Consider the following 23815-nt stretch of genomic DNA (forward strand, 5'->3'; position numbering starts at 1 on the left):
GTCGCCGGGTGGATCCGAGGCCAGTTGTCCGAGTGCCATAGAGGTCGAGCAGCATATTTATGTCCCACAACGACTCTTTAACTTTTTTTTGTAGTCAAATCAAAGAGAACAACACGTAGGTATGAGGGCTCCCACAACTATCTCCAAATCAGGCCTCAAAAATGCCCTCAACGCTTCTTCAAAGCCATCCATCTCTGTCCCCGCAATCGCATCTCGAAACCTCCACCTCGCTCAACCTGCGTTCTCTTCGAGACCCCTCAAAGCCATCCTGTCTGAATCGGCTCGTGTAACCCTCAAGAGGAATCATTCACATCACGCTCCACAACTTACTGAGCCTATTCCCGAAATTTCATCCGAAAATACTTACGATATTGTGATAATCGGCGGTGCAAATGCTGGCTTAGCATTTGCCTGTGCTCTCTGTAAGTACTACCTGCCTAGGTCACCGCATCAGACTAACATAATATCCTCTCCAAGTATCTCAGCCAACAGTCTCCCAGACTTGCCGGATACTTCTTGTGGAAGGCGCTTCCTTGGATCGCACTCGTAACTGGCCTGAATCAAGTGAATGGGAGAACCGTATCAGTAGCTTGACGCATGAAAATATCGAATGGCTCGAAAGTAAGTCTAAAAGATAATTGATGAGTACCGTGCGCTGATATGAAATATAGGCATCGGTGTGTGGAAACACATCACAAACGATAGGTCCTGCTCTGTCCATGAAATTATTGTACGTCCCTACGTCTCGCCAATTGCAACTATGTTCTAACGCAGCTTCAAGGTCTGGTCGAATCCCTCCCCTACCGAAACACCCACAATCCACTTTCCTCCTGTTGGGCGTCCTCTGGCACGTATGACAGAAAACCTTAATCTACAAAATGCTCTCCTTCGGCGTATCGAAGAAGCGGGTAAAGGCATCGTCGATATTCGTGAAAATTCCAGAGTAAGGGAGATGCGTCTTGGCGAAGGTGGTCGTTGGGTTGGCTTGCGGATCGGAGATGAATGGATCCGGGGGTCCCTGGTAGTGGGAGCAGATGGCCCAAACTCCCCAGTCAGGCATTTCTCGGAGATTGAATCGTACGGTCATGGTTACAATACCCACGCTGTGGTTGCTACTCTCAATCACGACCCCGATCCTCTTTACCCCAACACTACCGCTTTTCAGCGCTTCCTCCCTACCGGACCAATAGCCTTCCTCCCTCTTTCCGACACATCGTCTACAATGGTATGGTCCACTCTTCCTGAAAACGCTGCTGCTCTCAAGAAACTTTCTCATGATGCCCTTACTCAAATGGTCAACGCTGCTTTTACTCTGCCCGAAGAGACGCTTACCAGCTTGTGTGAGGCCATGTTGTCTGCTCAGTCTGAAGGAACGCCATTGACAGCACCCCAAATCGTCACTCTCATCGCTACCCTCCCCACTCCTCTTACATCCGCCGATCAGCCCATCCTCCCACCTGCCATTACATCCATCCATCCCCCTTCGGTCGCTTCCTTCCCTCTTCGTGTTTCTCATGCGACATCCTACCTCGGAGAACGTACCGCTCTTGTGGGCGATGCGGCACATACAATCCACCCCCTGGCTGGACAAGGGCTGAACATGGGTTTGGCTGACGTCAAGTGTCTTGCAGAAGTCCTCGAAGAGACTAGACGATTGGGAGGCGATTTGGGTAGTCTTGAAGGTACCAAAGGTTATCCTAAAGAACGATATCCTTTGAATCACTTGATGTTGAGTACAACGGATAAGCTACACTACATCTTCCGAGCAAGGAACGGGTTGATCAATTGGGTGAGAGGTACAGGATTCGATGTAATCAATGAGTTGGGGCCCATCAAGCGAATTTTAATGGGCGGTGCGGGATCCGGAGTCGGATTTGGTGGTGCATCTGCGAGAACAGAAAAGGAGCGGGAATTTGGAAGAGCGCGTGCGGAAGATAAATTGAAGCCGGCTGGAGGATGGCCGATGGCGGCTGCAAACGGCGTTGAAGGCTGGTTCGCCCTCAAGGGGGTGATGGGTATGGTCGGCGGCGTGGTGGGAGAAGCTGCAAGGAACGGACTTAGAAGAGCTGCGGATGCGCTGGATGGCAAGAGATAAGAAGTATTGTCATGAATATCACAAATCACATGATCATATTTATACCAAACAAGCACGCGCAATTGAATAAGGCAGGGATATATTATTAATGCACAGCTATAGATAGTTCACATCCGCTCGACGCTCATCATTTAGATCTCAGCCCCTGTAACTTTACCATTAGCATTTGGCGCCTTCCGATTCCGATAAACGAAAGTCCACACTCACATTGCAATCTCTGCTTCTCCTGCACCGGGGTGTCCAGTTCATCCGCAAAGGGATCCCCAAAGGGGTTATCGTCTTCCTTCTCTAATAACCCACTCTGTCCAGGGTAATCATCTTCCAATGAAGCATATTCTCGAGGGACACGGCTCGAAGGGCCAGCAGCAGGAGCTTTCTTGTTGGCCACAGCGCCAGATCCATGGGCAGCTTGCCATTCGGCGTCGGATGAGTCATAATCTGAAAAGTCTGACAAAGAGCTACAGCGCGTGGCGTTAGTATCAGAAAATATCTTCTGATCTTCATGAACTATTACTCACCCCCCGTAAGACTCATCATCCCCAGAATCAGGCCTCATAGGTGGAGGCAAGTTTGCCTGGGTATGCCCGATACTTCCAAAGTCCAGATCCTGCAAATCCGAATATGCCGAAGAAGGTTGCTGAGTACCTCGAGCAGGAGTCCCCGTCTCGCTCGCCTGACGCAAGAGCTGTCTTTGCTGCCGTCTCGCCGACTCGCGTTTCTGGTTTTCCTGGATCTTTTGGAGCTCGCCAGTACGGTCAGCTTCGAGCTTTTGGGCGGCGAGTCGCTTGTGCAGAGCAGACACATCGGCTGCGTCATCCTCAGAGTCAGAGTCCAAGACAGCGGGTTTGGAAAGCTAGATAGACGTCAGTTGAGTCGTGTACGATGGGGATGTGATGGATGACTTACCCTGTCGTAGAGTTGAATGGCTTCGACAATTCGCTCATTGGCGTCCAACAAGGTCCCAACGTATTCCTCGTCCGTGACGACCTGGATGTATTTAATGACGGATCTCCTCGCCACCTTGGCTTTGTCGAGATTGTCTTGTACTTTGGGACTCTCAGTAACGTTTTCAACCTCTCTATTGACAAGCTAGATAAGATGGGATGAGTTACACGCAACGCGCATAGAATCTGTGGTCAACTCACACGACAAGCATTGACGAGATTATTAGCACATTGGATCGCATTCGCGACGGCCACCATGATCTGAGGCTTCTCCTTCTCGAAATTGAAAGGCGGTCTCTTCGGCTGCTGACTCTTCTTTTTCCCTTGCTCCTTCAACTTCCTCCTATTCTCAGCTTCCTCAGCAGCATCTTTCCTTCTCCTCTCTTCAATCTCAGCCATATCTCTCTTCCTTCGCAGCTCCCTCTCCCTTCTCTCAATTTCCGCTTCACGTTGCTCGAGGGCGATACGGGCCTCGCGAGCTCGCTTTCGTTCTTCCGCGTCAGCCTTAGCAGCAGCAAGGTCTGTGTAGGTGTCGGCGCCTCTGCTACCAGGGGCAGGGTTCCAATCGTGCGAGAAAATGTCGTCGTCGAATGTACCTTGTCTAGTGGCAGAGATGGCAGTGGTAGGAGATGATGCAGTGGCCGGCTATAATAAGTCAGTGGCGGCGCGGACCCAAGCATAAATAAGTATAGACCTTTCTAGGGGCTGGCTTAGTACCATGCCCGGTGTACTTTCGGTAAAGTCCAGCAACTTCGTGCATCCTTGGCTGGTCCTGGATGCCAAGGGATCAACATCAGCCACGTGGCTTACATTTTGTCCCAACCAGCACTAACCTTGTACTGCAAAGACCACGCATGGAACACGAGTAAAAGCATCTTCTTGACTTTGGGATCGATTAATTGCTGTGACCAGTGTGTTATCAGCTCCATGATCGGGTCAATAGACAAGGTAACGTACATCGGTTGCCATCAACCTGAGACGCTCCATCAACTGCTCATTGGCCCAGTTGAGCTGGAACCCCTTGCCCGCATTCTCTGTGAGAGCTCGAAGAATGACAAGCGCTCGGATTTGACGATGGACGTTACCGTACTTAAGCTTCTTCCTGATAGCACGCGAAGCTTCCTACAGGAGAAGGATGTTTGTAAGCTGTCCATCTGAGTGAGATCATTGAGAAGCAGGAAGCTTACTGTAGTACCCTGGGGTCCAAGGATGTTCACGCTGTCGACAAGCTCTGAAATACCATCCAGGCTGAGTTCCTCGTATCTGTCCGAAGAGAGGACCTCGATCCAGTCTGTGATTGAAGAGTGGGGCTTTCCCTCTTCGAGAGAGGTGACCATGGAGATGGCCGTCTTGAGATAACTTCCTGCCTTGGACATTGTGGAGGAGCTGTATATGCAGATATTTGGTATGTGTGAGAAGAGGAGAAGTATCTGAGATGGGCGAGATTAGTACAGAGAGCAGACCGGCATTTCAGGGCCCCATTGCGTCATCATTTATTTAATCAATCGTCCTCCTTAACCAACAAATTTGGTCCCGCTTCTACACACCTCTTTCCATCGCCCATTTGTTGACATTTCAGGTATCCCATCTCTGCAATCTTCACGCCAATGTCCAACGAAAGAGTCAGGGTAAGCTACAATGCCTATACACATACCTATCTAATTTTATCTGCAGGGAATACAAGTTCATAGACCGATCATCTTTGGCTCCCACGCCAGGCTCCTAACCGAGGCTGAGAAGCAATTGGCTCCCGCCGGACGTAAGTCTCCATATTATTGTATAGTATTTGATTGATTAAGCAACTATCTCAGACACTCATAAATGGACTGTGTTCCTCAATTCTGCGACTTCTCCACCTTTAAAGCAAGGAGAACCGCCTGATTATGAAGATATCGACTATCTGCCCGGAGGAGCCGATGACCTGTCATACTTTATCAGAAAAGTGACATTCAAGCTCCACGAAACGTATGCGACACCTAATAGAGGTCAGTATAAGTCCTCTTTAGTTTGGTGTCGGTCTAAAATGCTGCTTCCTAGTTATCGACAAGCCTCCTTATCGAGTGTCTGAAACAGGATGGGGTGAATTCACCGTCCAGATCCGAATCCAATTTATCCCGGAATCATCTGAAAAGCCTCTTGGCTTGCAACATAGTATCAAGTTACATCACTGGGGCGCGCCTGTTGAGCCTTTACCAGTGGTATCAGGTGCTCCTACGCCAACACCCGCTCCTACAGAAAGCAATACCGAAGTCAAGTTAGAACCTGACACGCCTGCGCCTCTAGAGGAGTCAGTCACTCCCGCTCCAACAGTTCAACAACCTGCCAGTGAGCCCGACACAAATGAACCGGGCTCAACGCAGGGGACACCAGCGCCTCCAGGTGGAGACTCGACTGAGCAAATCAAGACCGATGTTGCTACGCCAACCCTGGGGGTGATTGAACCTTCAGCTACCCCAGCTCCTCTCTCACTTGCCGCCAGACTACCTATTCACGCTTGGCAATACGATGAAATTGTGTTTTCAGATCCTCCTCGACAATTCCTCGATATACTCAACGCCCATCCACCTACCCCTCTTCCCCCAAAGAGTCGACGACCAAGAGATCAAAGGGAAGATTATGAGGCTCGTAAAAAGGGCAAATCTGCGGCGAGGGGCGCAAGCGTGACAGCATCTGCGCGCGGGAGTCGAGCAGGCACAGTGGATACGGCTGCAGCTGGTACGCCAGCGCCAGCGCAGATTGGGATACCAGGAGAGCCTGGGAGTGCGGATGTGCCTTTGGAGTTTACACAAGAGATGCTCAGGGGCGAGCATAACGCGATGTTAGATGCTAGGGTCAAGATTGTCGAGCAGATGGATAGGTGGAGGTACGTATTCTCATTTTCCGCCCGGGATATTTTTTAATAAGTTCCCATAGAGAACGACTTATCGCTCTGGAAAAGGAGCTGGCCAAGGCAAAGGAAGATGTCAAGGCGACAGCGGCCATGTAAAAATGCAGAACGGTGTAGTGTTGTATATCATATTTTTGTTATGCGAGCATACTATATACAGGTTCTCAAAGCATATTCTAGTCAATAGTGATGAATACGGGACATTCGTACACCAATTAATTTACAATTCCTTCCAAGGGTACTCGAACTTGTCGCTATTCTTCTTCCTCCAAAGCTTTTTTCTGGAAAGGCTGTCAGCAAACTCGTATCATTGAATGGCTCCAACAACATACTTGTTCTTCTTCACTGCATGTTCCACAAACACTTCGACACAATGTTGTTTCTTGAAATCGCGAATAAAGGTAGGATCCCTACGGATGATTTTAGTACACACCAGGATTGACACCCAGATGAACATCCACTTACCAAAGCTCACTGGCAATACCCAAATCCTTACAACATCGCATAAGGGCATTAGATTTGCAAGCCTCTGTGGCAGTTGCAATACCAGATGGGTCAAAGTATTCTTGCTCGCCGCGGGCCACAGACACTAATCTATGAGAGGTTAACCATCAGTGTTCCAAATAAAGACTATGTACTGGATGAGCTCACCGACCGAGACACACCAAACCCCATTCCCTACTGACGATCCTTGGTCCCACATCTGTCTCCCCTCGAGGAGCCAAACCCCATCCACCAGGACCGAACGCCGCGTTCAACGTCCGCCTGTATTTTATCTCAGGGAGATATAATAATCCATCTAATCCGTTTCAAGTCAGATATCTACTCATTCACATATATGCGCCTCAGGAACTTACCAGGCTTGATTTCTACATCCGCGGGGGTCAACGGTTTCAACAGTTCATCGGCCGCTTCTTTAGGAAATGGCTTCTCGCTCAAGCCTGAAAAGCTCGTACTCCAATCTAACCCTACAGGCGCTTCACCGGCGAGCTTGCTTCCTATCCTAGCAGAAGTTGCCGCTGAAGGGAGAGGCTCATAATTCTCACTAGGAAGTTCACTGAGGGGCGGAGAGACCTTGGCGGAAGGAGGGGCGGAGAGATGGGCATAATCATCTATGGGAGGCTCTGTAGACGGCAGGAGGTCCTCGGGGAACTCGTCCACAACGGGACGAGATGCAGGGGCAGGCCGAGTGCGAGAAGCAGCGCTGGAAGCGGAATTAAAGGTAGCGGGTCGAGAGTAGGCGGCGGGCTTGGCTCGAGCGGACACAGCTGTCTTGCGGACGTATCGAGATGCGATGGGCGCAGCGTCAGCGAGACGGGCGGAAGTGGTGGAAAGATTGCGGGTAGAGAGCTGAAGCGAGTTGGGGGCGCGTCGGACTGTGCTTGCAAGGAGCGACATGGTGGATATGCAGTTGAAAGCCAAAAAGAAAGAATAGATGGAAAGATGAGATTAAAGAAACAAAAAGACACGAGACGAACATGACAAGCTGCTGAAAGCCAACGGCGGTCAACGCGCAAATAATACTTCCAATCATCGGTGGCGAATTAGCCAGCCAATCCAGCGAGTATGGCCGGTGGAGGAGCGCTGCCATCATCCAACGTCAGCCGTCAGCTAAACCAGAAGGGTACGTATAAGACCCCAGATTGTATACAGAAGATAATAGTCAAGCGGTGATACAGACATTGCATTGTGTGGCAGTACAAGCACAGTGTACAACATGGCTACAGCTTCTTCTCTTCTTTCTCCGGTTCCTTCTTCTCTTTCCCTTCATTCGGCGTCTCTTTTCTCGAATTGGCAGAATCCCAGAGGAAACTACAGTCAACATGTAAGCATGAGTATCCACCGTTCAATCGTGACTTACAAATTGCAGCGGAATTTGGGATTTACATCTTCCCTCGGTCTCTTCGATCTCCCCATATCGTACCCTGCACCAACCGGCCTGATTCTTCGTCAGTACTTGTTACGGCTGTACATAGTAATAAAAGATCGTACAGGGAGCATAGCCAGAATCTTTTCCCCTTATTAGGTCCAGGCTTCATTACAACTAATGTATCGCGTCAGCAGGGATTGGCAATTAACAGAAATCCATAGCAAAAACTTACTAAAGTCCTTGCACGGTTTATGGTGAACTGTGCACAACGGCGGCAGTTTTTTGGCAAAGAGGCTGGACCATTGCGGAGCAGCTTTTGCATTTTTCTCTGCTCTTTCTGCGTCAGCTTCCGCAATAGCTTGCGAAATAAGCTGATTCTCTTCTTCTGTCATGCCCTGGCTCTCGTCTTCCGCAGTTGTGCCGGAAGGAGACGCAACAAACGGGTCAGTGTTTGACTGAGGAATTGGTGCCAACGAGGGGCGTTTTGAGGTAGGGAGGGCTGAGGACGGTAATGGCGGGGATTTTCTTTTGCCTTCGGTATTAGGTTGACTGAAAAATGAAGAGAGCTTGGCTTGTGAGGAGGCTAATTTCGAACCAGACGATGATGACTTTGTAGGTTTTGGTGGAGGTTTGTTCTTCGATTTTGACGATATCAACATTGGCTCATCATCCTCATCGTCATCTAATGTCATGTCTATGGGCTTTGGGTAAGATTTCTCTTGCTTGGACGATGAGGTTGCCTTTACTGGGGTGCCGCCATTTGTTTTGGACGATAATTCTCGACTATGAACAGGGGAAGGATTGTCCAAAGAACTGAAAGCGGCTCGAGCAAGGTTGAATGGGGCGGAAAGGCCCTCTTCCGGTGCTTGTGGGAGTAAAACAATTTTCGAGGGATCGAATTTGGATGCTGCTGGAACCGGCGGAGTATCTTGCACCGCCGTCGATAATTCTGAAGCTGTAGGTGTTGGAGTCGGACTAGCACTCGCGCTCACACTTGTAGTAAGACTGGCCCCATTCGTCTTCTCCTGTGCCCTTTTCGATTCTCCCCCAAAGAAACTCTTTAGGCTTGTCTGTCTCCCTGAGAACTCGTCCATAAATTTGGTTGCAAACCTTGGCGGCTCAGGTGCTTCCCTCTTGGCATCATTTGGGTACACAGGAGACGTGCTAGATGGTCGGTCTTTGGGATTAAGCATATCGCGAAGGTGGAGAGTCACCCCTTCTGAAGTGATGATGGACTCGTGCAAGTCGACATACACGGGACAGTGGTCAGATCCGTACACCTTGGGAAGTATATCGCCACCCTTGATCCATGGACGAAGACCAGGTGTACATAGTACATAGTCAATACGGCTTCCATAGTTTGCCGATCTGTGAAACATGTGAGATGGGCTCACTCTTCCGAAAATTACAACTCACCTGGCGTCGAGTTTCTGATTCCAACAGGTAAACATATCATCCCTTTGAGGCCAGCTCTCTCGGACAACATCTATCATAGGTCCTTTAGGCGCACACCAGTCATCGAGTATCCGCCTGGCAGGGTGGGAATAATGTTGCTCCGCTGAAGACCTCACAGGACCTTCTCCGGAATCCATCGGCTGGCGTACAATGTTGATATCCCCCACAAGGATGACCTCGCGCCCAGCAGCCTGAAGGAGGTGCACGCGTTCTTGGAGAGCGTGCAGATAGTTCATTTTGTATGGTCGCCTAGCACCATTTGTCTCGTTTGGGCAATAAAGATTGAATAAGACGAACAACCTAGCTTGGAATTAGTCGTGGCCCTGCAACGCCATGGATTACTCACCCGAAATCGCATACCACGGCCCGTCCCTCCATGTCGAGCTTCTTGACATCAAACTTTGTCCCGTCCAGCTCATCCATCCACTCCATATCATTCACATCAGGATAACTGCCTATTCTTTCCACATCGGTCCATGGTGGCTTCATCGTACTCAGCCGGTCGCCTAAAAGTAGTCCGGTAATACCTTCCTCCGCTTTGAGAGGCACGCAATAGCGAGAATCCACATAAGTGCAGACTCCGCTATAGCCAGTCTTGGAACGAGGAAAAGTCCAGAAACCATCGTATGGGCCCGGGCAAGCCATTGACTTCTCTAGACGCGTGCGGACCGTTTTATGTTCTGTTGTACTGTCAGCTTTGCTCGACATAAGTTAAAGTGCTTATCAACTCACCTTGGAAGCAAAATATCTGGGCATCCAGTTCATCGAGTAAGCCTTCAATGTTCTTCTTTTGCATTGAGCTGAATCTGTAGATGCTTCGAGTGAGATGGCATCACAGGCGACACAACTTATGGCGACTTACGGGTGGTAATCCAGGCACGTCCGTAAGACGTTCTACAGTGTGTCAGACGTGCATGAGAACGGCATAGATGGATAGTCAGACTCACAACGTTCCATGTGAGTATCCTCATAATGCTTGCCCATCCTATGGCCTTGTATTTCGTTGCCAATCAGTAAGTTTAGAATCATCCTGCCTTTATTCTTTCAAGCAAGTTGCCACTGTGTAGTGTCCCGATCCATGACAGAGGAGGCGATTCTTCCGCATCCCGACACGAGCGCGCATACCCGACGGATACCGGTCGAGTCACCCCGTCTTGCCTGTCGTTTCTCTCGTTTTCCTTTACCATCTGCACATCCACCACTCAGACACAATGCTCATAACACCAGCTATCCTTGCCCTCCCCCTCCTCGCTAGCGCAGTCCCCACCGCCAGGGAGCAGCTCGCTTTCCAGGTCTCGACCGGCTCGGCCATAATCGAAGGACAGGACATCTTCGCAGCTCATGATGGCTTCTCTTTGGACCTTGGTGAGATGAGACTCGTCCAGTTCTCTGAAGAAGAACCTCCTGTGTAAATCTCTTCCATATTCCTTATATGTGTGTGCTTATATAGATGGCACAGATGGATGTCGGAACTTGAGAAAATCCAAGCCAAAGCAAAGGGTCTCCGTTTTATGGACATGTTCGTTATCTCTTGCCACCAACTGAATCGACCAAATACTGATGGATTATTAGCACCGACACACCTACTCTAGGCTTTTCTAGCTACCTTCTCCCTTCCGCTGCAAACGTCAAATACTGTGAGCCTGCAGAGACACGCCGTTATCGATGTGTGCTCATCTAATCATAGCGTATCCTACGCCGGGCAACCACACAAAGACGATCAATTCTATTATCAAGAAGCTTGATATCGATCATATGAAGGAGTTCTTGACCAAGTTTACTTCGTGCGTGATATCAACCCTCAAACTTCCCTTCCCAACTGACTCGAAAGCAGATTCCGCACTCGATACTATAGGTCAGACACAGGCAAAGACTCTCAAAAGTTTTTGCTCAAGACTCTCAAGGAGGTATGATTGGTCTACATTAAGCATTCTCTAGGTCTGACTAGCTCTGATACCCCTTGTAGATTGCTAGTCACCGCTCCGGTATCACCGTCAAGGAGTTCGCTCATCCATGGGGGCAAAACAGCATCATCGTCCGATTCGCTCCTGCTGATCCCGCCAATAAAGACGCACCCATCACCATCGTTGGGTCTCACCAAGACTCTACCAACATCGTTCCATTCCTCCCCGCTCCGTAAGCGCTTTTAGAGAACCCATGGCATGAGATACTGATAGCTACCTATAGCGGTGCGGATGATGATGGTTCCGGTACAACATCTTCTCTTGAAGGATTCCGCGCTCTCGCCAACGCCAACTACACACCTTCTACCCCTCTTGAATTCCATTACTTCTCTGCAGAAGAAGGTGGTCTCCTCGGCTCTCAGGCCGTTGCCAAGTCATACGAGGAGGAGGGTAAGAAGGTGCTTGCCATGCTGCAAATGGACATGACTGCCTGGGTCAAAGCTGGTACCAAGGAGAGAGTCGGTATCATTCAGGACTTTGTCGACCCTGCTTTGACTGAATTTGTCGAGAGTCTGGTGGAAGAGTACTGTGAGCCAACTCTCTCAGCAAAACATACTAGGTCAAAACTGATAGTCGGGTCACAGTGAGCATCCCTCCTGTCAAGACCCAGTGTTCTTATGCCTGCTCTGACCACGCGAGCTTCGCCAAAGCCGGTTACCAATCTGCTTTTGCGTAAGTCCTCACGTGCCTGCTTGTGTTTTCGGACTCTCTGACCGTGATTTGCAGCATTGAGGCTACGTTCGATGATTCCAACACTCGAAACATCCACTCCACAGCAGACACTATGGACCACCCCGAATTCTCCTTTACCCACATGCGAGAGTGAGTATACATTTTCGGAGTCGTACGGAAACTGATTAACCACTCCATTTAGATTCTCCAAGCTTGTGGTCGCGTTCTCTGTCGAACTCGCCGGCATCGCTGATCAATAAAGATGCACTTGTACTTCTATTACATTCTTATCAATAGACCATTCTGAGACTTGCAACTTGTATCTTATCATCTTCCATGACGTCTTACAACATATACATTCTGAGTCGGACAATTATGAATATACTCTGACACATCATGTCTTGAACACGATGATTAGAATGAGCAAAATGAAAATAAGAAGGACAATAGTAATTGTACTCCCTATAAATTATATTATTACTATTGTCAAATTTATGAGGCGACCCAAAATCAAGCTTACCATGTTGCTTAGCCTCATCAGCCACCTTGTCCAAACGCCGTTTCGCCCTTCCCAAGCTCGCCGCCGTTCGATCCATAGCGGTGTCTGTCTCTTCCAATAACTGGTGGTGCATATCCAGCTCCGAGCCGATTTGCAATGAAAGATCGTTTTGACGGCCGATAGAGTGGGAGAGGAGATTTAGCCTCTCATCTTGATCTGGTGACATACTGTCAGTCTGTACTGATCTCGAAACTGGGTCTAAAACTTACCATTCATCAGCATCTGTTGGTTGGAAAGCATCTCATGAGGCGTCAACTCTGGCTCTTCATTTTCTGGATAATCTTTGAATGGTTGGTACCCAACTGCAGGCGTAGGTGGATCGATGTTGAATGTAGGAACATCTTGCGCAAATGGAGATGCATCAGCAGGAGAGGATGGCTTATCAGACTGAGGGCTTGCAATAGGGGAAGGCGGTCTACATGAAAGAAAAGTTATCAGCATGAGAACAGACATAGTGTATAACTGGAAAGCTTGCTGTACACTTACATTCGGCTCGTACGTTTCAAATCTTTAGCCTTTTCTCGTCCTAAATCATCCTCTTCGAGCATTTCTAACAAACGATCATACCGCTCCCCTAACTCCTTCACCTCTTCGTCACCATCATCCCCTCCTTTCGCCTTTCCCTTTTTCCCGCCTAGCGCCAAGCCTGTGCTTTCTAGCTCTAGCTGTTCGAGTTCTGAGCGAATGGAAGTTAAGTTGCGTACGATTTGCTGAGTGGAGGACGGGGAGGGTTTGAGGTTGAGCGAGAGAATGCGAGAACGTTCCAACAAGAGGGATGAGGTGGTTGTTAATCGCTGAGAGATGGATGCGGGGGTTGTTGTTGACATTGTACAGGGCGAGCCTTGTTGAGCAAGTGTTTGCAAAGAGGTTAAAATATAAGCAGATGCGTTTGTTGAGAATGCAACGAAGAGAGCCAGTTGAGAACTGACACTGCAGCTGAGCGTCACATCATTTCATCATCATCGTTGGTCAACGGCCATCGCCGACGTGAAGCCTCTTTTTTTTTTAAATTTTATTAATGGACACCGCGCCGTGCTCGATTGAATGCTCCCGAGACTTCTCAAGCTCTACTTTCGTTGGCAGCTGACCAAAGTTACTTGTGAAGATGTGTACAGCTGAAATTGAAGGTGCATAAAACATGGCAGGATCAAAGGCAGTCAAGGACCAAGGAGAAGCAGAATCAGATGCGTTTTATGCGATGAAGTGAATACTGAGCACAATAGCGATAATAATAGGCGCCAGTTGCCAGTCATTATGTGTGCGAGGAATAAAAGCTTTGTATGAAAGACTTACCCGTACTACTCGTAGAGTATACCTTTTTGTGCTGGCTTCATGCTTCTTGCAACAATAGAAAGGCATTGAAAGGGGCGCACGTGCCAGCTCCAGCCAACTCGCAACTTTGGCCATAGAGAGCACTTCTACGTCCAGCATTTAAAGACTGAAGGCCGACCCAATATGCGAGATGCCAGATGCCAGGTGCCGAACATCAAACGCTAAATTAAAAGCAACAGGGCTGGCCGACATATAGAAGGGAGAAAGGGAAAAGAAGGGGAAAAAGGGGAAAAAAGCAAGGGAACAAGATGAAGGCACGTATCCGAAGCCGGGATCTCCGAACTTAGGTAGCGCCATTTCTCCGTTTTTCCTATCATTCCCTATCTTGTTCACATAATTTTCCCTTTCCCACCCGTCTTCTTTCGTTTTTTTTTCTTCCTTCATTTTCTGTTCTGTCTTTCATATGCCCTCGTTTTGCCTTTGCTAAGACATGCTAAGTCATTGGTCATGTGGGATGCACTTTCGGTACCTATTCACAGATACCCAGTGCCAGCAGACAGGTAGTAGTGATACTACGTCTCGCTATACTTTGCATTTTCCATTGCTGTATCCTTATTCGCTGTTACAAATGTTATCATTAGTCCCGAGTTCTACGGCTTGCGATTTGCAAATTATGAGATTAAGGGGTAAGAGTAAAACAGGACTAGCGGTGATAATCTAGAAGAGCTACCACCGAAGACCGAAGATGGAAAGCAAGCCGACGTGCTAAGGACGGAGAAGGGTACAAATTAAACGACGGATTAGGCCTAGAACGGCGATCGTTCAGAAATAAAGAAGATAGGGGAAAACACGAGAGAAGACTCGAGTTCAGCAAGTTACTAACAGCATGTTGCACTGTACGACGCTACGTGGTACGTGAAGAGTGGAACTATAGGCGCCATTTGCTGCACTTCCCTGTTGTCTATCGCTAGTCTCGACCACCAACCTCTACCAGATGATACAACATCAGTACCTAAATACCGATAGTCGCTATTGATGACCATAATTTCCGGCGGAAAGACCTATCAATTGAGACCGACGCTACTTGTCTGTTGGACCCTTGCCATCCAAATGAACCCACAGACGACAAGACTCTTTAAGAATTCCTGTCTGCCTTCTTAGCTCCTAAATCTGCCTTTGCGCCTGATCCCTGCCCATAATGGAGACGTAATTCATTCCTCTCCACTTAGTTCACTAGCCTCATTGCTAGATGCTAAGTTGGATCTATACTGCGGATTGTAGCTTCAACGTGTTATAGAACAGTTACGGACTAATGCCAAACAAGACACAGAAAGTCCAAACTACAAAAATCAGCAAACGATTGGCAGCAGTTGTTTCAACCAATTCTAGCAGTTGTAACGGCCTTTTCATTCCTTGTCATTTTTGACCATTCAACACCCGATCCATATAACAGCGCCTCTTGATAACTTCAGTATTATTGAGCAGCACTAATACATCGCAAATATTTGTGATGCACACTTTTATACGATATCCTATATAGGCCTCAGAAATCACCTGAAGCTGGTTTATATTATTGGAGACAAGTGCCCGCATCCGACCTAGGACTTGATGCATTCGTATTTCTGAAGTAATCGGGCAGCCTCTGTTGTTCCTTGTTTCTTATCTATTGTCTCTTGTCTATTGCTTCTCGCCTCTTGCCTCTCACCTATTGTCAGCTTGTTTTACCATCGCCGTAATTGTAGACTGTGCAGAAGACAGTCAACGGACGGACGACAGTTTGATGGCTGAGAAAATGATCTGGCGGCGGCGGCCGGCTCAACTTTATCGATGTTTACGCCACCTGTTTCAGTTCCGTAAGATATGCTCCGAGTTCCGGTCCCGTCGTTGCAGGGATTTCCATCACCACGCATCTAGTAATCCATATCGCGCCAAACAACAAAACTTCTTTTCAGTTCAGCCCATCCATCCGCTGTCCGCTGCTTGGTCGCGTCTCCAGTCAACGGCCCACCAGCCAGCCCCTTTTTCCATCCACTCAGCGCTCTGCGCCCCTTAACATCATCTTAATCCCAGCCGGTCGCAGTCTCAAAAGTTTCAGGGAAGGCACACAGCTATCCTCTTCCCACCCCAACTGTGCGTCATACCATCCTTCCATATCCAGCCATTACTTCATTGACACACTTTTGGTATTGCTGGCCATAGCTATCCCTCCCTGTTATCCGGTGTCAAGTATCTGCGTCAAAATTCCGGTAGGATCGTCGGTCAGTTACCACAATCATTTCTCCGTCGGTAAGCCCGGGTGTCATTTGTGGTACCTCGACAACTCCCGGTGCCAGACAGCATTCATCGTAAATATTTTTGGTCTATTGGCACCCTTGCAACACAGGCTACTGCGGGCTCTATACTGTTCAATCTTTTGACTGTCAATATTTCCTCTTGACTTATTCAAAACATTTCAAGCATCTCTTCGCTTTCCCTATCTATGATATGGACCAGCCATCTGGCTCTTCATCATCTCGCCACCTGCCGTTTGGCGGTCCTGGGGCACGAACAATTCTAGACGATGAATTAGGTCCATCCTCTCTACCTGATTCACAAGGGTACTCTGAAAATCAGTATGAATCACACCCAGTCGGTGCCCTGCAATTATCCCAGCAGTCAAGAGATACGCCCACTGCTTCACCTTCCCTAGAAGGGGCATCAATCAAGCGCGTAGGAGGGAAGGCAAACGTCTCATCGGCGTGTGGGCCCTGCAAGCGGGCACATTTGGCGTGTGATATTGGGCGACCATGTAAGAGATGCATCAACATGGGTAAACAGGATCAATGTGAGGATGTACCGGTAAGCCCTTTTATTCCTAATCTTCCATCCACTCTTTTCTGCTCTTTCGTTGATCAGCTATTGATGGCCTTTTCAGCACAAGAAGAGGGGAAGGCCAAAAGTCGCAAGACCGCCACTCGGAGAACCATATCATCGAACATCTAGGCCAGTGCCAGTGGCTTCCGATGCTAGTGGAATAGGCAGATGGAGAGGCCCATCGGTCTACGATCCGCCCTTCATGCCGAATATGGACGCCGCTCCCGCTCCTTCCATGACTGGCAGGATTTCCCCTCCCAGGGCCAGCTCGTCAAGCATGGACGCTTCTGCTGCTAATTACCCCACTCCTGATCCTACCGCCCATCCCTTCACTCTGTTCACCACTACAGACTTCAAAATTTTACGAGCTAGTCCATCTTGCTTCTCACTGGTTGGCTACCATCCCAACGAGTTCGTCAACCTCAACCTCCTTGATTGGATTCATCCACAAGATAGACATTTAATTGACATGGAGAGAAATAAACTGTTGGCAGTACCGTATGTAGAGGGACAATTGAGGTCTGTCGAAGTGACCCAGGCGGCAATCACCCAAAGGACCGAACTGGAATTGTTGTCACCTGCTGAGGGAATGCGTGAACCCTATCCAAACAAGAATGTCCGTGTCCTTCATGTGGATAACCGCTTTAGCCCCTTTAATGTCCGACTTCACCTTGGCGGTGGGCTTGGTGCAAGTCTTTGGCAACCGGTAACTCTGGGCAGAGTGTATCTGGTCGTTTCCTTCCTTGCGATTCCTCGCAGCCACCATTTTCCTCCCGACATACCTCCGGTACGACGAGTTTCGCAGATAAGCCCACCTACACCTATAACACCAGCTCCTGCCATGTCGGGTCAAGGGCTTCCAGGTTTCTCTTCCATCGCTGCAGGGGTTGACGGCCCTCAATCACGATATGACCAACCCCCACCACAAGTATACTACCCGCCACCGCAACCTCCAACGGCTCGTCCACCACCGCCTTTTACAGCGCAGCCTTATCCTTCCTACCCGCAAACGGCCATGCCAGCTAATGCACCCATGTACCCCCCTCGACGGTCGTCTTCGCCAAACTCTGCGTATCGTACACCGCAAACAACGAATTATTCTATTAGTTCTACAGAGTATCAAATGCAGCCTGGATTTTACCCGCCTGCCGGACCACCGCCTCTTGGACCGCCTACGGCCATTGCTGGTGCGGAGTACAGACGGTCGAGCTATGAGGAATGGAGAATGGCACAGCAAGCTAGTACATCCGCCACTCTAGCCCCTCCTAGAGATCACGCGGCGGTTGTTGGTGGATCTTCAGGCGACGGAACGAGACGGATTTGGGAGCTATAAGATGGGCGCAAAATGATTGAGACTCTCATAAATTTCAAGTCCCCAAGGGAATTTTTGGGAAAAACAATATGGTAATTTCATTGAGTAGATCTGTAATGAGCATTTGATAATGTCTTGAATGGGAAAACGGTATTATTGTAAAGCTTCACGTATAGTTAGTAGAGCAAACGCGTCGTGTCATGACTTATAACGCTTTTCTTTTGTTAGACGTGCATACCCCTCCCAGTAGCTTTTGCAATGATGATTTGGGAAATTACACTGAAATGAGATATATGTATGAATATAACCTCACGCAAACGGATACGAAAACCAAAGTTGAGGATCAAAAATAGAGGTTGGGAAATAGTCCCCCTTGCCAAGACATTACAGGCCCAGACTGTGAACAGTGGATAGATTCTCATGTATATAACCCTAGTAGACCTTGAACTTGTCGCTTTGTCGTGTGCTTTATGATAAAAGAATCCACAACGGCCGGCACAACTCTTCACACAATTAAATGGAAGCGGGAGCACCTGGTTGGATAACATCCTTCACGTCCTCCTATTATAAAACAAAGGATTAGCGCAAACAATACCAACGACATGAACACACTGACCTGAGCCGCCTCTTCCTTGAACGCTTCCACTTCCTTCTTCAATTTTTCCTGCTCTGCCTCAGTCTGACCGTGGATAGTGGCGCCATGATCTTGGAGCCTGTGAACAGCCATCATACTCAAAACTGCCTTGCGGACTAAAGAGATGTAAGCCCTGGTTCTTAAAGACTGGACTCGATCAACTTACATGTCTTCTTGGCATCGAAGGCGGCCTTGACGTTAGGCAACAAGTCAACACCCTTAGCCTCAGCGGGTTCGTCCTTGGTGGCTTCAACGTCTCTCAACCAAGGGTGGTTCAACAACTCATTCGCTGTAGGTCGATTTGTGGGGTCGATGGTCAAGCAGTCACGCACGAATTGTTTGGCAGTCTCAGAGACACCCGTCCAATATTCGGCAGGTTCGAAGCGATAGTCGCCCTTGCAGATGGCTTGCATCTCTTCGTATTGAGAGTCGCGGTCGAAGGGGGTATAGCCACAAAGGAGGAAGTAGCTGTGCGCAAGATGAGCATCTAATGACTGCTTGAACTTAGAAATACGCACGTGATGACACCGATGGCCCAAATATCCACAGGCTTGCCGTGGCCGGCCTTTTTGAATATTTCAGGCTATTTGATTTCGTCAGTTTGGAAGTTTAGAAAGAGTACAAGATACTCACAGCCATGTAACCAGGAGTCTTGGGAGGAAAATCAGCCAAATGCTCTCCACGTGTATGAATCACTTACACCACATGTAGTAGTTAGAATAGCAAATTTATCATCATCTAAGACCTTGGACAATCCAAAGTCAGCCAACATAAGATCCGCATCTTCGGCCTTGGACTTGAAAAGGATGTTCTCCGGCTTCAAATCTGTTCAGTCATGGTCAGCGTGTTGACGGATTAGTCCAATTAGACTCAATTACCTCTGTGAACGATGCCTTGGTCATGGAGGTACTTGACGGCTGATGTTACAGTTCGCACAATATTGGCAGCATCCCTTGCCAAGAAGTCAGCTCAATAGCACAGATTTGAACTGCAGGCGATCGTGCCTCACTTCTCAAAGTAGCTTCCCTTGGCACAGATCCTATCGAAAAGCTCTCCACCGGTACAAAGGTCAAAGACAAGCTGCAAGATAACCAGTCAACGTGCCGATCCCAAATAAGCTTTCTTCTACTTACATAAAGGTTATGAGTAGTCTCGAAAAAGTCATGCAATTGAACAATGTTCTTGTGGCCAGCTGAAACTCGTTTAAGGACAGCGATTTCGTTCCGGACCATATGCTCTCGGCCCTATTGACATGCTCAGTAACCGTCATGACCGATGAGTCGCTGTTGACATACCATCAAGAACTTCTTATTAAGTACCTTACATGCGTAGTATTCACCAGTCTGTGAAGCCAATTATTAGACTAGTTTTTATGACTCACTCGCAGTGGCTCTGGAGAGGATGCTGAAGCGCAACCATTACAGAGCGGAAGAACACGCACCGTGATGTGAACACATTCTTTGACCACGGCGCTAATATAATAGTCGAGTGCATGAGCTTGACCATTACGATGATTTATTCATGGGAAGAAGAACTGACTACGTTCCACTACAAAGATGACAGATCGTCAGCAAAGCTCGACGTTTGAGCGGAGCAGCTCACCTTCCTAATGTCTTTCCAGTCTTGTACTGGCAGGGGACAGTCTGAGGGGCCATATAGGGATAACTGATGATCTTGCGGGATGCGATGGCAGAGGGGTGAAATGTGAATGTGAATCGATATGAAGATTACAGATGACAAATGACAGTTGCATGAAAGGATTAGAGCTGATCGACGAGGAGCTGCTTGACGCCTGGCGCGTTTAGTCGTCGGCCTCCGCAACCAACCAGGATGCGGTGTAAAACACGCAGTCCATCAAGCATAGCACATAATTACAGTTATAGGTGGCTCATCGTGGATCTTAGATTCATGCATGACTACTATAAGACTATTGTATGTCTACATATTTGGTCGATTACAATCCGAGAGATCGTTGAGAAAGGGCAGAGGAAGATATGCTATTGTGGGCTGCGCTCCACAGGATGGGAGACCAACATACATTGTTATTGTTCATAGGCGTCACTCAAGGAAGATATGTGTCATGCATACCGTATATGTATTGCCATTTCCTTATAATCAATTGCCCTGCACCACAATCCCCAAGCACTATAGTCTACCACACCCCGCGTCCAAGGAAAAATCGACAAAGACTTACCTCCTATACTTTCACTTTTTTGACGTCCTGTACGATAATACAGCGGTCAGAACTAACTTCTGAATGGGCAGCCACAAATAGACTTACAGGCTCAGCGGCCGCATTTTGTCCCTCTGTTTCCTCAACCGCGGGTGGCTTGTTCAACCCAAACTTCTCAGCACGCTTCCTCTTCTTCTCCTCTTCAGCGGCAAGCTTGGCGGCCAATTCACTGGGAAATCTATCAGCATTGACGGCCGCGCAATCTTTTAGTAAATCACGTACGGGTCAACCTCTTCCGCTTTTTTCTCCGGTTTAGATGCAGGCTTTCCGGTTTCCTTCTTTTCAGGCAATCCAAATTTGGCTGCCCTCTTGGCAAGAACCTCATCACTCAACCCAAGAGGGTCCTTATCGATGGGCGCAGCTTTTTGTCTCGTCTCAGCTGGTTTTGTTTCGGCGTTCTCGGTCTTTGCAGGCTTGGTAGCGGAGGGTTTGGGCAAGTTGAAAGGGATACCAAAGCGTTCCGCTCGAGCCTTCATAGCTTTTTGATCAGGAGTGAGCTCCGCTTCAGGCTCCGTGGAAGGAGCAGAGGCAGGAGCATCGTTTGTTTCAACAGCAGGCAACTCTGACGCATTAACAGCAGAAGTGTCAGGCGGCTATAGGGCAGGTAATGTCAGTACAGAGGAATTAACCAGCGCTAACGGTACGCACGTCAATGAGAGAAGTATCGGGGGCCGCGGGAGCGGTCGTGACCTGTGGTATTGTCTTAGGAACGTTTGTGCCGCTTATAGGCGCATCAGGGTCGGTCTGCTCATTCATCATCAGCAATTAATCTTCTATGTGAAGATGGTTCAACCTGCCAGTTCTTCCTGAGGTTCTTCACATGTGATGTTGTTCTCAAGAAGCCTTTTGACCAAATCATCCTTCTTCCCAGTCTGGGGCAAGTGATGCTTGGCGAGTAATTCTTTAAGGTCTGTAACCTTGAGCTTTTGGCTGGACCAGAATCAGTGGAGTCCAACGGATGGTATGGTGGAGCATTTCACTTACAGTCTGGCTTCCATCACGTATGTTTGGTTTCTATCTTAGTACGTGCTTCTTGAAGGGTTATAAATAAGTGGTACTGGTGCGAAGCTGCTTGGTGCTGTAGAATGGGTGGAGAGATGTCGAAGAGCGAGGGGTTTGAACAACGGCAACGAACGACACTATATGGGGGTCCGCGTAATCCCTCCTTCTCCTTCTTGACCAAGCAACGGTGTTTATCCACGTCATAGTTCGCTTTTCCCTTTTCATCATCATCAACAATTAATCCTTATTCTCATCAGTACCATCTTCCTTTTCTTTCTTCATGCTGCAGCTGCTGTATCTGATATCGCCCAAGAAAATGTATGTTTCAGCGCAATATGCATAGGAGAGGCCATAAACACAAGCGTTCTTATGCCTATAGCCCTTGTCCTTGTGGCTACGAAGGGAAGAGTCATTCTTCAGCAGGTTGTTGACATGCCTGCTCTTCATCTCTCAGAGTCTAGCCTGTAGATCTTCTTCATCTATTCCATTAGCTGCCACTCCCATCGGCTTCTTCCCTGGCTCTCTGGCTTTGAATACTCCTTCTTGACATGTCACGGCCAGCAATTTCCCCTTTGCGCTGTATACTCTTCCCCTTGCCACGGCTCTCCCACTTGACATGTCGGCCACTTGCGATTCCATGACATGCAATACGGGCTCTTGATAATCGAGATCTGGTGGTAATGGGTAGAAGTGGATTGAGTGGTCTAAGGAGGCAATCAAGCCTATTTGAGGAGTAGACGACATGTTGAGACCGATAGAGCGCGTTGCGGCACCCACTAGTTGATAATCGGTTAGGTAAGTGATCATAGACTGTGAATTATCAGACTACTGTTCAAATCAAGTATGCGGGGCTTACTTTATACATCTCTTCGCTGATTGTTTCATCAGGATCTATGCGTGGTCGATACCACATCATTCGGGTGGTGGGCAAACCATTGACGTAATACTCTTTTGAAGATGGTACTCCCGGAATCTTCCTGGCAACCGAAGTGAAAAAGGCGGCTGAACCTCTTTTCTATGCTGTTCTTAGCATTGGTTTCAATTAGAGGGATGTTACCACTGCTCACCTTTGACCAGTCATCGAGATATCCCCATTTCCATCCTAATTCTTCTTTACTTTTTTCCTGCACTAGTCTTTGAAGAAAGACTTCGTTATCTTCGCATTGATCCCACGGCCTTAGTTCCTTTGGAAAGGGAGCTTGAAAACTCTCCTTGACCTCGAAGCCTTCCCCATTCTTCTGTGTAGGATCTTCATCCCAAGGCTGAACCATTGCTGTCAGACTGTGCGAGACTCTGACAGGCGTATGACCTTGGGACGAGACTGAGAACCGCTCATATGGTGATTGGTAGCTAGCGAAGAGGATAAAGAATATTCTCCCATTCTGCCATCCTCTCACTTCCCTTCGGATATACCTGTTCCCCTCAGCAAGTTTATCCACCTTATATTCGATATCTCCGTCTGACTGTGCAGGGTGTAAGAAGTAGCAATGAATGCTATGCAAGCCAAATGGAGGTTCAACAGTCAAAAGCGATGAACAAAGAGCTTGCGAAATGACGAGACCCCCGTAGATTGACCTGGCTCCTGGAGGTATCCAGGTGTCATGAGGGATGAAGGTAAATGGCTTGTTGGGGTGGGGAGAGACGCTTATGCGCGAAACTAAAGACATTCCCATAAGTCGAGCAAAATTCTGTCAAGAAATGAAAGAAGCTTCAGTCAAGCCATTCCTCTCCTTGACTGTTATTGATATGGTAGTTTGAAACGAAGCCGCAATCCGTCAATAAATTCATGAAAGTGATCCCTCTCCGTCCCCCGGCGGCTAAAAATGGCCCAGATAACCGGTCGGCTGAGCGGTGAGATACATTGTCTCACCCATTGTTGACAAGTGCTTTGGAAATATCTTCCCATCATGCATCGATTATGCATGGCTTGATGTATCGGGTACAGGTTTATCGTCGATTCGATTCTATCTGAGGCTGCTAGGAAGGTCGGCAAATGCAAAACCAAAAACAAAAAAGGCAGCAGATAAGTATCAGACTCCAAACAATGGGCGTTTCTTCTGCCT

The 23815-nt window shown here is 48.4% G+C and overlaps 11 protein-coding genes and 2 non-coding genes; 6 read left to right on the plus strand and 7 right to left on the minus strand.

Annotated features, from left to right (window-relative positions):
• The first annotated feature begins 64 nt into the window (after nt 1-64).
• CNAG_04264 (ubiquinone biosynthesis monooxygenase COQ6) lies at nt 65-2239 on the plus strand. XM_012196308.1 has 4 exons: nt 65-422; nt 478-621; nt 672-730; nt 782-2239. The coding sequence occupies exons 1-4, from the start codon at nt 122-124 to the stop codon at nt 2093-2095; spliced, it is 1818 nt and encodes a 605-aa protein (XP_012051698.1). The 5' UTR covers nt 65-121; the 3' UTR covers nt 2096-2239.
• On the minus strand, nt 1612-4471 carry CNAG_04265 (hypothetical protein). XM_012196309.1 has 9 exons: nt 4227-4471; nt 3997-4161; nt 3873-3941; nt 3734-3811; nt 3241-3684; nt 3002-3184; nt 2614-2948; nt 2303-2553; nt 1612-2240 (listed from the first exon to the last, which is right to left on the minus strand). The coding sequence occupies exons 1-9, from the start codon at nt 4413-4415 to the stop codon at nt 2227-2229; spliced, it is 1728 nt and encodes a 575-aa protein (XP_012051699.1). The 5' UTR covers nt 4416-4471; the 3' UTR covers nt 1612-2226.
• Nucleotides 4472-4597: 126 nt separating this feature from the next.
• CNAG_04266 (YEATS domain-containing protein 4) lies at nt 4598-6264 on the plus strand. The gene is made up of 5 exons (XM_012196310.1): nt 4598-4667; nt 4714-4798; nt 4851-5024; nt 5077-5902; nt 5953-6264. The coding sequence occupies exons 1-5, from the start codon at nt 4647-4649 to the stop codon at nt 6023-6025; spliced, it is 1179 nt and encodes a 392-aa protein (XP_012051700.1). The 5' UTR covers nt 4598-4646; the 3' UTR covers nt 6026-6264.
• Nucleotides 6008-7404, minus strand: CNAG_04267 (mitochondrial genome maintenance protein). XM_012196311.1 has 5 exons: nt 6784-7404; nt 6578-6725; nt 6392-6520; nt 6259-6336; nt 6008-6207 (listed from the first exon to the last, which is right to left on the minus strand). The coding sequence occupies exons 1-5, from the start codon at nt 7322-7324 to the stop codon at nt 6147-6149; spliced, it is 957 nt and encodes a 318-aa protein (XP_012051701.1). The 5' UTR covers nt 7325-7404; the 3' UTR covers nt 6008-6146.
• A 186-nt stretch (nt 7405-7590) lies between these two features.
• CNAG_04268 (exodeoxyribonuclease III) lies at nt 7591-10307 on the minus strand. XM_012196075.1 has 9 exons: nt 10199-10307; nt 10114-10145; nt 9984-10057; nt 9598-9931; nt 9213-9551; nt 8029-9164; nt 7919-7970; nt 7788-7865; nt 7591-7738 (listed from the first exon to the last, which is right to left on the minus strand). The coding sequence occupies exons 1-9, from the start codon at nt 10220-10222 to the stop codon at nt 7648-7650; spliced, it is 2160 nt and encodes a 719-aa protein (XP_012051465.1). The 5' UTR covers nt 10223-10307; the 3' UTR covers nt 7591-7647.
• CNAG_12838 lies at nt 7601-7986 on the plus strand. The gene is made up of 2 exons (XR_001046117.1): nt 7601-7751; nt 7797-7986. It is a non-coding gene; the product is annotated as a hypothetical RNA (non-coding RNA).
• Nucleotides 10308-10343: 36 nt separating the features above from the next.
• CNAG_04269 (leucyl aminopeptidase) lies at nt 10344-12341 on the plus strand. XM_012196312.1 has 10 exons: nt 10344-10659; nt 10711-10770; nt 10824-10888; nt 10939-11035; nt 11086-11158; nt 11218-11387; nt 11439-11743; nt 11800-11887; nt 11942-12037; nt 12090-12341. The coding sequence occupies exons 1-10, from the start codon at nt 10463-10465 to the stop codon at nt 12145-12147; spliced, it is 1209 nt and encodes a 402-aa protein (XP_012051702.1). The 5' UTR covers nt 10344-10462; the 3' UTR covers nt 12148-12341.
• CNAG_04270 (syntaxin 8) lies at nt 12128-13369 on the minus strand. XM_012196313.1 has 4 exons: nt 12933-13369; nt 12656-12861; nt 12408-12602; nt 12128-12349 (listed from the first exon to the last, which is right to left on the minus strand). The coding sequence occupies exons 1-4, from the start codon at nt 13271-13273 to the stop codon at nt 12282-12284; spliced, it is 810 nt and encodes a 269-aa protein (XP_012051703.1). The 5' UTR covers nt 13274-13369; the 3' UTR covers nt 12128-12281.
• A 2260-nt stretch (nt 13370-15629) lies between these two features.
• CNAG_04271 (hypothetical protein) lies at nt 15630-18201 on the plus strand. XM_012196314.1 has 3 exons: nt 15630-15848; nt 15918-16556; nt 16633-18201. The coding sequence occupies exons 2-3, from the start codon at nt 16203-16205 to the stop codon at nt 17902-17904; spliced, it is 1626 nt and encodes a 541-aa protein (XP_012051704.1). The 5' UTR covers nt 15630-15848; nt 15918-16202; the 3' UTR covers nt 17905-18201.
• On the minus strand, nt 18092-20268 carry CNAG_04272 (CAMK/CAMK1 protein kinase). XM_012196076.1 has 13 exons: nt 20120-20268; nt 20057-20065; nt 19959-19989; nt 19813-19860; nt 19651-19761; nt 19527-19597; nt 19396-19469; nt 19218-19342; nt 19151-19168; nt 19036-19100; nt 18684-18985; nt 18500-18633; nt 18092-18444 (listed from the first exon to the last, which is right to left on the minus strand). The coding sequence occupies exons 1-13, from the start codon at nt 20170-20172 to the stop codon at nt 18397-18399; spliced, it is 1089 nt and encodes a 362-aa protein (XP_012051466.1). The 5' UTR covers nt 20173-20268; the 3' UTR covers nt 18092-18396.
• Nucleotides 20269-20530: 262 nt separating this feature from the next.
• CNAG_04273 (hypothetical protein) lies at nt 20531-21876 on the minus strand. XM_012196077.1 has 6 exons: nt 21735-21876; nt 21548-21680; nt 21399-21494; nt 20973-21343; nt 20799-20919; nt 20531-20738 (listed from the first exon to the last, which is right to left on the minus strand). Exons 1-6 carry the CDS (start codon nt 21746-21748, stop codon nt 20715-20717), a joined length of 759 nt encoding a protein of 252 aa, XP_012051467.1. The 5' UTR covers nt 21749-21876; the 3' UTR covers nt 20531-20714.
• A 20-nt stretch (nt 21877-21896) lies between these two features.
• On the minus strand, nt 21897-23763 carry CNAG_04274 (acyl-CoA thioesterase II). XM_012196078.1 has 3 exons: nt 22820-23763; nt 22609-22767; nt 21897-22562 (listed from the first exon to the last, which is right to left on the minus strand). The coding sequence occupies exons 1-3, from the start codon at nt 23423-23425 to the stop codon at nt 22203-22205; spliced, it is 1125 nt and encodes a 374-aa protein (XP_012051468.1). The 5' UTR covers nt 23426-23763; the 3' UTR covers nt 21897-22202.
• Nucleotides 22002-23471, plus strand: CNAG_12839. The gene is made up of 3 exons (XR_001046118.1): nt 22002-22547; nt 22641-23177; nt 23232-23471. It is a non-coding gene; the product is annotated as a hypothetical RNA (non-coding RNA).
• Nucleotides 23764-23815: the final 52 nt, after the last annotated feature.

Source organism: Cryptococcus neoformans, chromosome 9 (genome assembly GCF_000149245.1).
Source record: "Cryptococcus neoformans var. grubii H99 chromosome 9, complete sequence".
NCBI classification, from domain to species: domain Eukaryota; kingdom Fungi; phylum Basidiomycota; class Tremellomycetes; order Tremellales; family Cryptococcaceae; genus Cryptococcus; species Cryptococcus neoformans.